The sequence below is a fragment of the Pongo abelii genome, chromosome 2 (genome assembly GCF_028885655.2).
Source record: "Pongo abelii isolate AG06213 chromosome 2, NHGRI_mPonAbe1-v2.0_pri, whole genome shotgun sequence".
Taxonomy (NCBI): Eukaryota; Metazoa; Chordata; class Mammalia; order Primates; family Hominidae; genus Pongo; species Pongo abelii.
The window spans coordinates 1,543,676-1,562,761 of record NC_085928.1 but is presented as its reverse complement, the minus strand read 5'-3'; the positions used below and the strand labels follow the sequence as shown (position 1 = coordinate 1,562,761).

Sequence of the window (19,086 nt, the reverse complement as noted above, 5' to 3'; positions counted from 1 at the left end):
TATGAATGTGAAAGGGATTAATAAACAGAATATATAAGGAGCTCAACTCAACACTGTAATGATAATGACCCAAATAATGCAGTTGTTAAATGGGCAAAATATCTGAATAGATATTTCTGAAGAGAAGACATACAAATAGCCAACCTGTATAAGAAAAAATCTTAAACATCATTAATCATCAGGTAAATGCAAATCTAAACCTCAATGAGATATTACCTCACCCAAGTTAGAATGGCTATGATGAAAAAGACAAAAAGTGACAAATGATTGCAAGGATATAGAAAAGGGGGAACTCTTATACACTGTTGGTGGGAATGTAAATTAGTACAGCCATTATGGAAAGCTGTATGGAGATTTTTCAAAAAATTAAAAATAAAACTACCATATAGCTTTCTTGCATAAGGTCATTTGTGCTTACTTTGGGCACACCAGATAATCCAGGCTAATTCCCCACCTCTGAATTCTTAACTTAATAAAAACCGCAAAGCCTCTGCCATAAAAGAACATTCACAGATTCTGGGAATTAAGATGTGATATTTCAGGGCTGTTACTCATTTTAATATTACAGTACAGCTGTCATATTGGTTTAACATACTACAATGTTATTTTCAAATTCAGAAAGAAAAAAAAGGAAGAACATAAAGTACTAACTTGCTGCATATAAGTCTCACATGTATATTTCAAACTCATAACTAGGTTTCAACCACATGCAGGAAATAGATAACAATGTATATTACCATTAAACTCTGATTACAAGAAAAAAACATATAAAAACAAAAGCACAGGAGACAGATATTCTTAGGAACTATTGTGATATCTAAAGCACAGAACATTTAAGAAACATTTCCAAAACAAAATATAGGTCAGAAGTATTTTGAAGCATGTTTTCAGGTTTCAAAAAATGTCAATTAACATGATAAACATGTATCACATCTACAGAATTTCACAGGTAAAATTATCGTGTTTGATTATACTGTCTCCTTCGTGAGCATACACGAAAGAAACACTGTTGTGTGCTTTTGCTTTGCAATTATACCCGTTAGTTCATTAGTAAAGAGAAAGGAAAAAATTATATAGTCTTAAAATTTTGTTCTGATTTGTACTTTCTGGTCTGTATTATTTATTTTATTTCAGTATTATTCTTTATTGACATTTCATTGAGTTTTTTATTATATTTCCCTTAAAACACACCTACACACACACACATTCCTATCCTAAAAGAGGCACAAGGAAGAAAATAAAAGAAAAATGTAAAGAAATAAGGCAGTAGAAAGCATTTTAAAAAGTAAATGAAGAAAGAAAAGAGTAAAGAAGGAAGGCAGGAGCATCTTAGAAAGAAGAGAAAAAAGGAGAGAAAAGAAAAGAATGATAGATGAGGGAAAGTGGAAGAGTTAATTCTATTTATGCTAAAAATTAGAACCTAGGACATAGTTGGAAGTCACAGGAAGACAGTGGTTCCATATGAAAGCTTTTTAAACAACTAGAGGTTTACAAAAAGGAATGGATAGCCTTGTGGAGTAAGGTACTCATTAATGCTGAAGCAAAAAATGGATAAGAAGCTATCAAAGAAGTGTCAAGGGATTTTCTGGTTGCTGGAAAAAAATATATTAAATGGCTTATAAGGTCTATCTTCATACTAAGATTCTATTGTGTAGCATTCAATATTAAGATTTTCATTGTCACAAGCATGTGTATATGAGTGTGCTCTCACTCTCTATCTCACTTTTTCACATACGCATGCATGCACACACACACAATGAGCACGTGCACACGCACACACCCTGATAGGTAAACCTTAATATATGTAGTATGCTTATAGATGATTGAGAATTAGCATTATTTAATACAGTTTTAGAAACATAACTTTATAACCCATATCACAAGTATTGAATTTTCAAAATAATGCATATTTCTATTTATCCATAGTGTGAATTTGAATAATAGTATTAGGAAAATTAAAAAATAACATTTTCAAAGGCAACAAGGATATTTGTGGCATTATTTTATTTTTTGCCTTTAGTTTTGAGCATAGATTTTAATTTTGAACTTATTACACTAAATTGGAATTCATTTTAGGAGAAAATGTAGTAAAAATGTAACTTTTCGATTCTTTTGTGGCACTTTGATTTAATATTAAAATTTACCTTCACATCTCTTCATTAAACAATTGCTCAACTCCTGTGAGGTTTAGCATTCTTATCTTTAAAATAAAGACCGTCTCCATTCCATTGATTTATGAGATTGAAGTAAGATAAATATACATGGTATAAAATAAATATTTAATAAAAATATTGTCTTGAGAGAAAAATAGTTAACTAGACTAATTTAGGATTTCTTCAGGTATCTCCACATAAGCATAAGAAAATAATACTCATCTAACTGTAAATGAGGCCTCTTTTGTTAACTAATTCCCGTGTACATTTTTTTTCTACAAATTTTTGTTACATAGTGTTTGAGAAACTATTGGAAACGTAGTCATCAGAAAGGTTTATATTTAAAACCATTTCAGCTATCTATTCAACAATCTTTTTCTTGAAGGTCAAAGCTAAGATTTTGAAGACTTAAATAAGGATGTATATCAGAAATAAAATTCTGCTGAAGACTATCCTGAATACATAATTCTTACTCAGGGAATATTGCTTGAGCCTTCAAGTTATTCCATCAGCCTCTGATCTGACAAACTCTAGATTTTATTCTCCTGCTTTTTTTTCCCCTGACTTTTTAGCACCAGAGATAAAAATCAATAGTTGCTCTTCTGTGTCCTAAAATCAGTTTTTCTCATATGGAAAATAAATGTATATGCTATATTTTCTGCTTTTTATTCATTACTTCAAGGGTGTTACCACCATATATCAGACTCAAATGTCATATAATCCTGGATTATTAAGAAAAAAATCATTAAATATATTCAAAACTAACTCTTGAGCTTTCATATATGGAAGCCTCATTTTAAAATAAAATTCTATATATTGTTGGCCTCTGTGAAAACAGAAAATCCAGCATTTGGGGGTGTATATTGACCTGTAAATTGTTTCTCTCATCCTCTCCTTTAATTCATTAACCATTTAAAGTGTGTGCTTAATATATATTGATTCAGTTCTTTCATAGTATGTCTCAGAATATCCAAGTTATATTAAGCAGTTTTCTTAATAAAAATTTAACAAAATCAAAACTTTGTGCATGAACTGTAGAAACTCTAATAGGAAAGTATTGGAAATTTCAACATTAGAGGAATGATTTCATAAAGTATACAGAATGGAGTATTTTAGCAATTAAAATAATAATTACAGATACTATTTCAAAATATGGAATTGGATTTAGTACGCATTGTTAAAAATAAATAGAATTATGTAAAATTATGTACATTTTATAACTATGTAAAATATGTATATTAACATATGAAAGGAATGTGCAAAAGCAAAGAGATTTTAGGGTTTAGGACATTTGGATCATGAAATCCATTTTTATTTGTTACTGTTTTATAAAAGTATAGGATGGAACTCGTAAAATTTAGGTGATGTAGGTGTACTATTAATTGCCCACTGGAGAATTGGAAATAGAAAAATAGTACCTATATTTTTCTCAGTAGTCATTCTTTTATGCTGTGGCTATAATTGAATTTCTTTTAAGTTTTGCAAGGATTATAGTGCTGACCTTGAGTGCTAAATCATTATGAAGCAAAATGTAAAACACTGGTAATATTGCTTTAGACATTGTACATTAAACTGAAAATTAACCATAAGATTGTATATATGAAAATGACATTTTCAAAAATTGTAATGAATTGATATGTTTAAATCAACCTCTAATTCGTATGATTTCTCTTTAAAGTTATGATTTATCCATCGAGCATGATTTAATATATTATTACACTATAATTCAAGAATATTAATGCAGCTTCCAACAGGGACAAATTTATTAATGGTGGTTTATTAAGAGCGAATGTGTCTTAATTCAAATGGTAAATTATCTGAGCACTTTTTCTGTTCTTTTTTTAATGAATTGATTGAGATTTAATTACCAAAGTTGAATTGGATACAACTTTATGTAATCATATTTTCATTTAAATATTCTTCATTTGTTATGCCAAAAATAGTACATATGGTTGCTACATAAAGAACATATCTGAAAAACTTATGTTTTCTTTTGAATCACTAAATTGTTTTCTTTTGAATCACTAAATTGTGTTCTTTGGTTACCCAAGAGTAGTTTCTCTGTTTAATGTAATAGTGAGAATGAATTTCCTAAATACATACTTTTTCCACTCATTTTATTCCTTGTCAACATAAAAGTATAATATTTTTGCCTCATGAATTCTTTTTTTATTTTTAATTGATGCATAAAAATGGTATATATTTATAGGGTACAGTGTGATATTTTGATACATGAATACACTGTGTAATGATGAAATCAAGGTAATTAACATATACATCCCCTCAAACAGTAATTTTTTTGTTGGAAACATTCAAAAATCCTGTCTTCTAGCTATTTAAAAATATGCAATAGCTTATTAGCTATAGTCACCTACAGTGCTGTAGAACACTAGAAGTTATTTCTCTTACCTAGCTGTCATTTGGTATTGTTTAGTTAACTTTTCTTTATCCACTTCCCTCCCCTTCCCAGTCTCTAGTAACCATTATTCTATGCTGTACAGTAAGATCAAATATTTTAGCTTTCACAGATGAGTGAGAACATGCAGTACTTATCTTTCTGCGACTTACATATTTCATTTAACATAATGGCCTCCAGGCTCATCCGTGTTGCCATAAAGGACAGAAATTCATTCTTTTTAACAGTGGAATAGTATTCCATTGTGTGTGTTACATATTTTCATTATTTATTCATCTGTGGATGGATACTTTGATTGCTTCCATATCTTGGCCATGGTGAATACTACTGCAATAATTATGATGTGGGGGGCTTAGGGTTGGGGGAATATTTTCCACATACTAATTTCATTTCCTCTCGATATATACCCAGTAGTAGGATATCTGGATTATATGGTAGTTCTATTTTTAGTTTTTGAAAGCCTCCAAACTATTTTTCATAATGACTGCACTAATTTACATTCCCACTGGCAGTGGATGAGTTCCATTTTCTCTGTATCCTTACCAGCACTGGTTATTTATTTTATTTTTGATAATAGCTATCCAAACGGAGTGAGATGGTAGTTTATTGTAATTTTGATTTACATTTTCCTGATGATTAGTGATGATGAGCATTTTTCACATATCGTTAGTCGTTTGTATGTCTTCTTTTCAGAAATGTCTATTTAGATCCTTTGCCCATTGTTAAATAGGATTATTTGTTTTTTGTTGTTGAGTGGTTTGAGTTCCTTGTATAGTCCTTGATATTAATCCATTGTTGAATGAATAGTAGTTTGCAAATATCTTCTCTTGTTTTCCAGGTGTTTGTTGACTCTGTTGATTATTTTCTTTGCTGTTCAGAAGCTTTGGTTTGATATAATCTCATGGGTATTTTTGCTTTTGTTTTTGTTACCTATGGTTTTGAGACCTATTCATAAAATTATTGCCTGGACTAATGTCCTGAGGCATTTCCCTAGTGTTTTCTTTAAATAGTTTTATATTTTTGAGTCTTACATTTAACTCTTTAATCCATTTATGTTGATTTTTGTATACGGTGAGAGATAGGTATCTAGTTTCGTTTTCTTCATGTGGTCGTACAGTTTTCCCAGCATCATTTATTGAAAAGATGCCAAAAACATATATTGAGGAAAGGAATGTATGTTTTTGGCATCTTTGCCAAAAATCAGCTGGCTGCAAATACATAGGTTTATTTCTGTGTTCTCTATTCCGTCACATTGGTATTGAAATGTGTTTCTATGACAGAACCATGCTGCTTTGGTTACTCTGTCTTTGTAATATATTTTGAAGTCAGGCAGTGTGATGTCTCCAGCTTTTGTTTTGTTTTGTTTTTTCCTCAAAACTGCTTCAGTGATTTGATTTTTCTATTTCTGTAAAGAATGTAATTGTTATTTTGATAGGGGTGGTATGGAATCTAGATTGCTTTGGGTGGTATGGTGATTTAACAATACTAATTATTTGAATCCATGAGCATAGCATGTCTTTACATTTATTTGTTTCCTCTTAAAGTTTTTCATCACTGTTTTATAGTTTTTATTATGGAGATTTTTCATCTCCTTGGTTAAATGTATTCCTAGATATGATATTTATTTATTGTTGCAGCTATTTTAAATGGGATTGCCTTGTTGATTTTTTCAGCACATTTATGACTGTTGTATAGAAATGCTACTGATTTTTGTACGTTGATTTTCTATCCTGCAACTTTTCTGAATTTGTTTATTAATTCTAAGAGTTTTTGGTAGAGTCTGTAGGTTTTTCTGTATATAAGATCATGAGATCTGCAATTAGGGAGAATTTTACTTCCTCCTTTCCAATTTGGATACCTTCTGTTTCTTTCTCTTGCTTAATTGTTCTGGCTAGGAATTCCAGTTCTATAATAAATAAAAGAGTGGTAAAAGTAAACGTCCTGGTATTATTTCAGTTCTTAAAGGAAAATCTTTCAACTTTTCCCCATTCAGTATGATGTTGGATGTGTGTTTATCATATATGGCCTTTATTGTGTTGAGGTACATTCCTTCTATACCTAATTTGTAGAAAGTCTATATAATGAAGATATGTTGATTTTTATCAAATGCTTTTTTTTTGCATCTGTTGAGATAATTATATTTTTGTCCTTCATTCTGTTGATGTGATAGTTAAAAATTGGTATTAGTTCTTCTTTAACAGGGTGGTACAATTCACCAGTGAAGCCATTGTTCCTGGTCTTTTCTCTGTTGGGAGACTTTTTATTACTGGTTCTATCATGTTACTCATTATTGGTCTGTTCAGATTTTCTATTTCTTCACTGTACAACCTTGGTAGTTTGTATGTGTTGAAGAATGTATTCATTTCCCCTAGGTTTTCAAATTTGTTGGCATTTTGTGGTTTATAACAGTCTCTAATGATCCTTTGTATTCTTGTGGTATCAGTTATAATGTCTTCTTTTTTGTTTCTGCTTTTATTTATTTGGGTGTTCTTTCTCTTTTTCTTAGTCTAGTTAAAGGTTTGTCAATTTTGTTCCTTTTTTCAAAATATTAATTTCATTGATGTTTTGTATTATTTCATCTCCATTTTGTTTATTTCTGTTCTGATCTTTATTATTTCTTTTTGTCTACTAGTTTTGGGCTTGATTTGTTCTTGCTTTTCTAGTTCCTTTAGATGCATCGTTAGATTTTTTATTTGTAATATTTCTACTTTTTAAATATAGGAACATATTGCTATAAACCTCACTCTTAGTACTGCCTTTTCTATATCTCTTAGGTTTGGGTATGTTTTGTTTCTATTTTCATTTGCTTCAAGAGAATGTGTAATTTCTTTCCTGATTTGTCTATTTGGTAACTCAGAAGCATTTTGTTTAATTTCCACGTGTTTGTGTATTTTTTGAGGTTCATCTTACTGATTTCTAATTTTATTCTATTGTGATCAGAAAAGACACGATATTATTTCAGTTTTTATAAACTTGTTGAGACTTGTTTTGTGGCCTAACATGTGGTCTATTCTGGATATTACTTTTTTGATTTTCTGTCTTGATAAGCTGTCTAATGCTGAGAGTAGGGTGTTGAAGTCCCCAACTGCTATTGTATTGGGGTCTATCTTTCTCTTTAGATCTAATATTTGCTTTATATATCTGGTTGCTGCAGTGTTGAGTGCATATATATTTAAGATTGTTACATCCTCTTGCTAACTTGATTCTTCTATCATTATATAAAAGTCTCTTTAAAGTTTCTGACATAAACTCTATTTTACTTGATTCAAGTATAGCTATTCTTGCTTATTTTTGGCTTGCATTTGAATGGAATGTCTTTTTCCATTCCTTCACTTTCAGTCTATTTGTGTCCTTACAGTGAAATGAGTTTCTTGTAAACAGTACATAGTTAGGTCTTGTTTCTTTAAGCAGTCTTGTTGTGTCTCTACAGTCTATAGTTAGGACTTATTTTAAATAGTGAATTATCTGAGTGCTTTTTCTTATATGCGACATTATTCATTTCTGTTTTAGCTCATGTGACAAACTTTTATTTCCTAGTAACTTCTGTAATTATCTCTCGTTTTAAGAATATATTCTACACCAAAAATAATGTTCCAATTGAACAGCCAGAAAGAGTTTTAAATGTAGTTTCTAAAGACCTTTTTTCCTTAGAAAAGCCAAACTTGTCATTCTCACAAATTTAAGAAAATACTTTGTCCTTAGAACACAAAAGCAACCTTCAGAAATAAAATGCCAAACTTTTAATACTTAAGTCTTTCTTAGAAATTGAAATATGACAGAATCAATTTTTCAAATCTAATTCTCACCTGTGATTGGTACCTTTAAGTAGATTTCTGAAAATGAATTGGAAAGATATAATGAGTTTATAATGTAACTTCTAACTTGGAGTTTTTATTTACCTTAATATATCTGACGTCTTTTATATTTTTTCTCCCTCAGGAGGAAAAAATCTAGTTCTCAATACAACATTGTTACTCATTTGCTTTATAACTTTATATATATATACATATATATAAATATGAAACAGCTTCAAAATTACAATACCAATACTAACATCAACAATATCATTATTAAAACAGTTTAATAATTTTCAAATAAGAAAAAAGTTTTTATTTAATTCTTAAAGCACATCCCATTGATATTTTTGTTAAATCACTGTGTTTAAAGCTATGTTTAACAGTTCACTCTTGGAGGTTATGTCTCCAATTCAATACAGTATTCTTCATTTTATGATTCTGTTAATTTTTCATAATTGTTCTTAAAGTTATTTATTTATTTATTTTGAGACGGAGTCTCGCTCTGTCGCCCAGGCTGGAGTGCAGTGGCACTCTCTCTGCTCACTGCAAACTCTGCCTCCCGGGTTCACGCCATTCTCCTGCCTCAGCCGCCTGAGTAGCTGGGATTACAGGTGCCCGCCACCATGCCTGGCTAATTTTTTTGTATTTTCAGTAGAGACGGGGTTTCACCGTGTTAGCTAGGATGGTCTAGATCTCCTGACCTCGTGATCTGCCCGCCTTGGCCTCCCAAAGTGCTGGGATTACAGGCGTGAGCCACCGCGCCCGGCCTTTTCAAGTTGTTTTTAATCCTTTATAATATTTTTACATTACACAGTAAATTTGCAAGGCAAAATATATTCACAGATGTCCAGTTTCTAACCTTGTAGTGTTTATCCTATTGCCTTTCACCCCCTAAGGGCAACCATTATAATTATTTGTTATTCTTAGGTTTATCCTTACAGCTTTTTTATGCATTTTTCTTCACCTTACTTTCTTCAGTTAAAAATATATTCTGATATAACTCTATTCTAGTGTTTATAGATAGCCATAATTCCTTTTTATAACTTCATAATTCTCTAGTGGATGTAGCATAGTTTTTCAACCACTCCCTTATTGATGGGCATTTAGATTGTTACAATCTTTAGAAATAAATCTCCAGGAATAGTATTGTAAATATGTCACTTTGTGTTGTGCAGTGTATCTCTGAGAGAGATTCCAAAAAGCCAGTGTAAATAAATACATAATTTATGCCTTAAATCTTTAAGCTTCACTTCATAAGAGCTGTATCGTTTTGCATTGCCACCAACAATGTGGTAAAGTGTTTTATCCTATAGCCTAGCCAACAGAGTGTCTTACCAAATTTTTGTACTTTTTTTGTGCCAATCTGTTGTGTGAGAAATGGCATATCAGTGTGTTTTAATTTGGATTTTATTTTTTCTGAATGATTGTTGACTTTTATGTCAAAAACTGCTGTTTTTTTAGAAATTAGAATACTTAAAAAGTATTTTCTAAAAGGTGCAAAGAGAAGAATCTGAGAGATATATATCTTAGTTTTATATTAGAAGCTTAACAGATTATTTTAATTTAGAATTATATGGAAAAATAAAATAGACATGATTCTGAAAATAACTTCTAAAGTTAAATATTTTAATTTTGTCCAATGTCACAGAAACTATGCAAAAGAAATAATCCTCACATTAATAAACAATCATTTATTGCAATTATAAAGCTTATAATATAAACTTTTTTGAAGCCTTAAAATGTCTAGAGGAAAGGGAGAAGCCTATAAATGATCTTGTAATTGCAGTTTGCTTTTTCCTACAGTAGATTAATATTTGATAAAACATACGAGCCAAGCGTATCGTATTTCATGTTATAGTTCAAGACCAAAACCATTTTAAAGAAAAATATCCTCCCCTAATAATACCAAAGATGATGAGTTCTGGCCGTTACTCTTGGAATATTTGAGTTTTTCCTGTGTTCCCTGAGAGTGTTCCTAAATATATTTAATGCCTTATTTGGACTGAATAGAACGTATCCTAAGGCTATCTTATTAATCTGCTTTCAATAAATGGTGTCCTCTTCAACAAGAATTTTATTTTCCTTGGAAGAGAAAATATTAAAGAAAGGATAATGGAAAATGATTCCTGCCAATTAATTCTTAGTTATTTTCTTTCCTTTCAGCACCTTCCCTGATAGGTGTGGTAAGGAAGGACTGGGCATCCCAAAATAGCATTGCCCTATCATGGCAAGCACCTGCTTTTTCCAATGGAGCCATTCTGGACTACGAGATCAAGTACTATGAGAAAGTAGGTCTTATTTGGTGCTTCCTATAAAACTACATATATATGCATATATATGTATATATTGAGCATGTCGTTATACTATATTATTTTATTTTAAACCCTGTTCTTCTTTGGCCTAACCTCATACCTTCTGTTTCTTTGAATCCTCTCTAACTTACTATTCTGCTTGTAAGTTATTAATTAATTTATCTTGTTTTGTGTCAGATTAAAGTAGAAGATGTAAGATGTTCATTTCTGTCATGACCTACTCTAGAGAGTTTTGTAATATTGTAAGAAGTAGTAACTTCTTCGATTTATTCAATTTATAGTTTGGTTGCTATAAGATTGTTTCTAAAATTCAGTTGGGAAGAAATTTTAATATTGAATTACTATAACCTGAAGTGGGTTTTTGTAGCACATATCCTTTGCCAGTGAGTTTAGAGTTACAGTCGGCTATAATATGGAAAGTATTATTTAAGGGATAAATGGAAATAGCATATAAATGAAACGCTTTCTTTACATTCAGGTTAGCTATTTTATTTTATAAGCTAGCAAGATAAATTCAGTTGACAAATCCTTATTTATAATAATGGAACCCTTATTTCCATTTTTGTCATACATTAGTATATTTCCCCGTTATATACTTCATTCTCTTTATTATATTTATGTTCTTTGTGCATTTTTCTTTCATTCCTCACCATTATGATATTCTTGGCATCAATATTACAGCAGACCACATAGTCAATTCTGAAATGTCTTATTATTTTAATACTACTTCTAGAAATATGCAAAGGGAATGTTAAATAAAAATTTTAATGTAAAAATTATATGTAATATCCAGTGGTATATTACAATGAGAAGGAACATCTTGCATTTCTGTTCCTTACTAGAAGCAAAGGAAATCATAAAGGAATTTAGTCTTCCTCTGAAGAAATAGAGGGCAAAAGGAGAAATAGAACTCTACTTTCTTAGTTTGTTTTGCGCTGCTATAACAGAATACCACAGATGGAGTAATTTATAATAAACAGAAATTTATTGGTTTATGGTTCTGGAGACGAAGAAGTCCGAGATCGAGGACTCAGCATCTGGAAAAGAACTTCTTGGTTATTGATCCCACTGTGGGAGGGCAAGGCCAGGGTGAGAGAGAAGCAAAAGGAAGCCAAACTCATCCTTTTATTAGGAGCTTATTTCTGCAATATGAAAGCCACTCCCATGGTGACACCAATCCCGCAAATGAAGCCATAGCCTTCATGGCCTAATCACCTCTTAAAGGTTCCATCTCTTGATTCTGTTATAATAGCAATCAAATTAAAACATAAGCTTGGCGGGGACATTCAAACCATAACACATACCTTCCTCTATTCTACTGCTTCAGAGTTAATCTAGGTTTGATAATGGGAGAGATAACTTAGTAGCATAGCTGTATCCATTTTTTGTTGCTCTAATAATTTCAGCATTATGTAGTCAATAAAAACTATCATTATCTTTAAGTGACATAGATAAATCCATAGCCTAAGAAGGGACAGATTTACTGGGTTTAAATTGGAATACAGATTCTGCAAATTATCCTGGCCAATATGTGCTCAGAAATCTGCTGGGCTAGCCTTTCAAATGTTATGGCCTACAGCACAGTATCACAAGAAAACATATGTTTTCTGTTGACTGGTTTAAGTATATTTTCATACACTCAAAATTTCTGACTATTTAACAAGCAATGTGCATATATATACAAGCAACTTTTCAGAATCAAAATATTTCTCTGTGTTTTATAAGGGTTATATTTTACACATAGAAAATCACTGTCTAATCTTACAGTCATTTATACCTGATATGTTTGAGGATGAAAATGACTTGCAATATTTCTAAGTTAGGATAAATCATACAGATGTAATAGAAAGAGAACCACATTCATCCAATCAAAATTTTATAAATCAATACGATTCTAAAAGATAGTAATTAACATAATATTTACATTCATTCTTATATGTACAACATTTGGCTTTATTACATAGGTTTTATTTTAGTGATGGAATAGGTAATGTTATAAAGGAGTTTATTTTGTAAGAAAATAGCAGTAACCCACTACTAATGGATTAAACATGGAGTTGGAAGTCAAGGATTTCTAATTCATGTTCTGGCTCTGCCTCTCATTACGCTTATGGCCAGGAAAAAGTCAATTAATCCCCCTATGCCTCAGATTTCATATTTATGAAATGGAAATAAAGATATTAACATTTTTGGCAGGTTGTAAAAATTAGGTATAAATAGACCTAAAGATGAATAACTCTAAGTTAGTATAAAAATCACTTAAGCAAGCATTAAGGAAATATTTAGCAAATAATACAACATAGAATCAGAAAATGATAGCATGGGAATTATGTACAAACTAAATAAAATAATTATTCTTTTATACATAGACAATATATAAGCAACCAATCAAAAATGTTAGAATGCTAAAATCTTTCAGAGAGAACATAAAATGATAGCATTGAAATTTTTTACCTACTTTGACTTCAGATTCTAACTGTACATTTTACATATCTGTATCTGTGACATGGTTTCTCATTCCAAGCAAAGATTTATAACTTATAACTATGGAAAATTACAATAGAATTCAGTTTAAAGTGCTAATTTCTTTCTTTATTAGTAATCTAAATATTGTTCAGTAAGGAAAACAAGATAAAAAGAAATATATATATAAACATATTTCATTTTTGGGACACAAATATTCTCTCAGATGTTTATATTTGTATATTATGATGTAGGTATAGAGGAATATAGAATAGAATAAGATGCACACTAGTCTGTTTCAAGTTTTGCCTATTTGGGAGAGTGAGGGAATGAGGTATTTGGACAGAGGCAGGGAAAACAGAGGGAGGTAGCTAGTATAGAAAAATGTGGATGAATGGATGGATCCTAAATAGCTTTAATCTGTGTGTTTAGTAGTTGTCTTCCCAAAAGCAGATCCGGAGACAAGTATTTGTATGCAAATGATTAAGCAAACTCCCAGGGAAACTGACAAAAGAATGGGGCCAGCAATACTGCAAAGGAAGGTGTCAGTCAAACTCAGTGACAATGAAGGAAGCTCTGGGTTCTAAATTATATCTCAGAGTTCATCTTACGAAAACAAAAATCTGGGCTTCTCTACTCTGGCTTTAGTCAGTTATTGGCTACAGCCTTTGGTGTAAGTACATATATAGTGTGCAAAAAAGATTCGTAGGCACTTCCGGTTCTCTGCAGTGGCTCCAGTAGCCCGAGTTTAGGTTCTAAAGAAGGCTACAGGTACAAGCTCTTAAACGCAAAACACATAGAAGCTGGCAAATGGAAACAGAAACAGGTAAAAGTGATCCAAGTTGATTTGCTGGAGCACTATTAAAAAAGGTAGCTAAATTCTTGAAGAACTATTGGAGAATTAATGCTTGGCTCATTGTACTATTTATATACTCTTCAGTCTTTAATATTGGTGCCATGTTGTTAAAAAGTTGCATTTCATTTCAATCAGTTATTTTATATTGCTATACGCATAATTGATCCACAAAATATCCATATTTACACAAGTCTTTGAGGAATTAATGCTGTTTTAAGTTATTATTTCAAATGCATTTTTCTGTAAATCAGGAAAGAAGTTAACCTGCTTGGAATGTGAAGTGTCTACAAATACCTGAGGTTAAACAACGTACTATTGTTATCACTGATAACACTGTTATCAACACTCACTGTTGCTCAGAGAGTGTAATATATTAGAAAAAAAGCACTGGTCTGAGTATTCAAATATTTGAGTTTGGCTCAGATCTTAACTTTTTTAGTTCTATTTTCTCATTTGTAAAATAAGGACCTAGAAAGATCTAGATGTAGGTAATCTTTTACAGTTCTAGCTATTGTCAAATGCTAATGTTTGTGTATGTACTGTTATATAGATAAATTATCTTAATGTTATCCCATCCCTCAGATAACTATGGTTTTTCATTGAAATCTACTGAAATTAAACACACACACACACACACACACACACCTTTTAAAAATACCTCACCATAGAGAGCAGTATTCTTAACATCATAATTATATGTAAAAATTAAGACCCTAGCATTATTCTCTTTCTCTCTGTGTGTGTGATGTGTCTGAGTGTGTTTGTGTGTGTGTGTTTGTGTATTAAGAGTGATATGTGAGAAAGAAAACATATTGCTTTATGGGTTATAATTAGTTAGATATTCCTTATTCAGTTAATTATATTCCCTAATTTTTAGTCACTTTTCTTTTTCATACTCAGTCTTTCATTTTCCTTTAACTCAAGTGAATACAGCTTGACTATGAAAGGCACTTTAAAATAACATGGGAAGTCAAGATAAGTTACAAAACTTTTATTATTTTTTATTTTTTTATTTACTTACTAATACTGCTTTTCTCCAATAGGCTCTCCAGTAGAGCCCATTCTTATAATGAGGGAACTAAGACATCATCTGCTCCCAACTTCTCAGTCTTCCCCTTCAAAACAGTCCAAACCCTCTTCTATTCATATTGAAGAGCAAGTATACCCTTTGTCTTTGTTTGTTTTGTGATGCTATAACATAATATCTGAGACTGGGTGATTTATAAGAAACATAAATTTATTTCTTACAGTTCTAGAGGCTGGGAAGATCAAGGTGCCAGTAGATTTGGTGTCTGGTGAGGGCCCCCTCCTCATTTCCAAGATGGCTCCTTGAATGCCATATCCTCCACAGAGGAGAAATGCTATTCCTCACGCACCAGAAGAGGAGAAAAGCAAAGAGAGGGGAAGGAGAGGGCCATACTTGACTTTTCATAAAGCACCAATCCCACCCAAGAGGGTGTAGCCTTCGTGGCCTAATGATCTCTTAAGGGTTCCACCTATTAATACTGTTACAATGACAATTAAATTTCAAAATGAGGCCGGGCACGGTGGCACATGCCTGTAATCCTAGCACTTTGGGAGGACATTCCAACCATAGCACCCTTCTCTTATCTCTGTTCCCTTCTGTCCTTACCCTTTGTGTTCACATTCTTAATTTTTCTTCCTGTGCCCTCTTTTCTCTTCTCCTCCCTACTTTTCCCTCTTTCCTCTCCTTTTTTTCTCTGCCCAAGCAAGGCACACTTCCTTCTCTTGCTTCTTTGTTATTTCATTATTCTCTTAGTCTGTTTGGGCTACTGTGATAAAAACTAATAAACTATGTGGCTTATACACAATAGACATTTATTTCCCATAGTTTTGGAAAGCGGGAAGTTCAAGGCCAAGGCTCCAGAAGCTTTGGCATTGGGTGAGGTCCTTTTCAGGTTCATAGACAGTGGTTTTCTCACTGTGTCCTCACATGGCAGAAGGGTGTGGGAGTTCTCTGGGGTCTCTTTTATAAGCGCAGTAATCCCATTCATGAGGGCTCCACCCCCGATCACCTAATCATCTCCCAAACACCTCACCTCCTAACACCATGGCCTTGGAGGTGATTATTTCAACATATGAATTTTGGAAGGACATAAACATTCAGACTCTAACAGTTATATTTACCAAAATTAGTCTTAATCAGAGTTATTTATTTGTGGATCTGGACTTCCCCCAGTCGTTTATGAGTCCCTGAAGAAAAGAGTTGATTTCAACCCTCAGTCTTTGCCTAACACAGCTATTTTCTTTCAATAACATTCTAGCTGAATTAGTAAAATTCTCTCTTTGTTCAGATCATTCCCAGGAAATTAAGAAATCATGCAGCCACTGTAAAATTACCTCTAACAATTTTTTTTAAAGGCAGAAAAGAAAGAAAGAAAGCCAGCAAGACTTTCTGTTTCTACCTGTTCATAAGAAAGACCTATACACATATGTCCATCAGCTGAGAGAACATTCTGTTAAGGACAAGAATGTAAGCTCTTGAGGGCAAGGATTTGCTTTGTTCACTTTCTTATCCTTAGTGCTCAGAGAGGCACATAGATGGTAATTAATAGATACCGATTGTTGACCAATTATATGCCAGGTAATCTTTTAAGAGTTTTGCAAGGACTAGCTAATTTACTCCTAACAACAAATGTTTGCGGAAAATATTATTATTCCTCCCATGTTACAGATTAAGAAGCTAAGGCACAAGAAGGTTAAGTATCTTTACCAAAATCACACAGCCAGTAAGTGGGTGTTAAACCTGGCCATCATACCTTACATCACAGCGGATGTCTCAGAAAGTCAGTGCTTTCTGCTGATGCTGATTTTCTAGGTTCCCTGAGGCCAGACACTTCATTACTCTCTCATGTCAATTTCGCATCTGCAAAATGGCAGGAATAAAATATACGTATCTCACCAGGGTGTCGTACAGCTCCCCTAATTATCAACTGGTAGCTCGTTTTGCAAACATGAATCCCCTCATAACAGTTCATTCTTCTCACATCCAGTATTTTAAGACACTGTGACTGTTAAAGTCTTTTTCTCAAAGTGCTCTTGTTCATTTTTATCACAGTCAGCAGTTTTTAGATTTTAAGAAAACTCATCATGAAAAAGGTAGCATTTCTTATATCCAGATGGTCAATAATTATTTATATGAAATGATGAATTAATATAACCTGTCAGTGTTTCACCTAGTTCACAGATTATAGAAAAACTATCTTTGCTTTTTAATTAAAAATAAATAATTTTGTGACACTGAGGACAGTGTATTATTTAAAAAACGTAAGGAGATTTGTGGAAAGCTTTTCATTATGGGAAATATTTTTATCAATCAGGGATGATTTAAAGTAACCTCTTTTAAAAGTAGATTGAAGTCTTGGTGTCTTTTCTGAAAGTTGCATACTCCTCAATATCACACTTTGCACAATAAGTCTTTGTTCTTCCTCCCTAATCCTGTTATTCTACTTTCTTAGTATAGTTTTTCCACAGATAACAACCTAATAATTATCCCTCATTTTTCTAAAGATGGATAATCAGTAACATGCATCTTTGTTTAAAAATACATGAGGCAATTATTGTAGCAATAATCAACATAAGAAAGAAAAACAATCCTTCCTTCTTATATGCTGCTCAATATACATTTCTCATTTTCTTTTGTTGTATTTCCTTTACTTAAGTGTTTGCCCAAGGGAGGAAGAGAATTTTATCTTTACTTCCAGGAAAGCTACTCTTACCTCCATCCATTATTTAGGTACAGAAACATATCTTTGTTCTCTGCCTGTCCCTTCCCCTGTGACCATCTAATTCATACATTTGTAAACCTTAATGTAAACTATCATATAAAGTTAAATGTGGTTATTACACAAGGAACTAAGAAAAGCATGATTGAGGAAAGTGTATATGGATCACATGGGGATCTTGCTGAAATGCAGATTGCAATATATTTGACTGGGCTAATGAGTAGTGTTAGGGGTGGTAACATGAGATTTTGGATTCCTAGCAAACTCCTAAGTGATTCCAGCATTCCTCTGAGTTGTCAGTCTCTAGAAGCCCTACTTTTCCTTCACCTCGTTTAATCAAGTGTTGATAAAGGGGAAAATAATCACAATGATCTCAACATAGACGTGAACTTACATGCTATGTCTCTAGAACTGGCTAGCATCTCTGTAGATTTTACGTGATTTGTAGATGTTTTTGATCTGTAGATATTACATGACATCAGATCTAAAAGTATTAATCTGAAGCAAAATGCAGTAAATAAAGGACCAAGTCAATTCTGGATACAATTCAGTGTATATAGTGGAATCAGAAGTTCCTGAACTGGTAACTAACGTTTTTATGTTTGTTTTTTTTTCCATAATTATTTGTTGCAGTGTCCACTACAGAGAAATTAGATGTGAGTATTTGGTACTAATTAAAACAGCATTACCTGAAAGAAAATGGACAGCAAGGGAATTTACTGATACAAACACTCATTATAAAGGTTTTATATCCAATTTCCATGTTGTTCAGTAAACATCACATTCTCTGTGGAAGCTTGTCTGGCTTAGTAAGCCCAGGGAGGACCATAGTGCCTAGAGCAGAGATTCTCATGGTAGCAAGACTCTGACTGGGGCCAATACTGCATCCACAGCAGCGTCTGTATGGTATATCCTTATCAAATAGGAAGAAACTAAAAATATATTGACAGCAACATTGCAGAGTCTGCAAACACATGAAAATTACAAATATCTACTAACTATACCTCCAAAGTGTCTCCTGTTTTATAAAAGTTATTCTATCTTGGTTTGGTTTGAAGAATGGATTTGTTTAAAATTATAGAAGCTGCATTTAGTGTATTAAAGATTTGTACATCCAAGAAAGAAAAAAATAGTTGGTAAAACTAAGGACTCTGAATAAACTTCATTTAAACTTTTGAATATGCTATAGGGGAAAAGAAACATCTTTCTTTTCTATCTCTAGGCTCATGACTGAGGTCCTTATAAAAACCAATTAAGAAGAGACAAGCCTACAAATTTACTCAATGTGAGTTTTACATAAGCCAGGAGCCTTCAGATATAAAGACCCAAAGAAATAGACAAAC

General features: G+C 32.2%; 1 protein-coding gene across 15 annotated transcripts in view; it reads left to right on the top strand.

Moving 5' to 3' along the window:
- The window catches only part of EPHA6 (EPH receptor A6), a 965,948-nt gene that overhangs the window by 610,098 nt on the left and 336,764 nt on the right, over positions 1 to 19,086 (top strand). For 13 of the 15 annotated variants that reach the window (XR_008523481.2, XM_063721671.1, XM_063721674.1 and 10 more), the window contains one exon: positions 10,530 to 10,654. The exons of the other annotated variants lie outside the window; for them this stretch is intronic. Coding sequence is in view for 12 of the 13 variants with exons in the window: in XM_063721671.1 (XP_063577741.1) it covers positions 10,530 to 10,654 (125 nt within the window). In the remaining variant the exon portion in view is untranslated. The remainder of the gene's footprint in view (positions 1 to 10,529; positions 10,655 to 19,086) is intronic. 15 annotated transcript variants of the gene reach the window in all.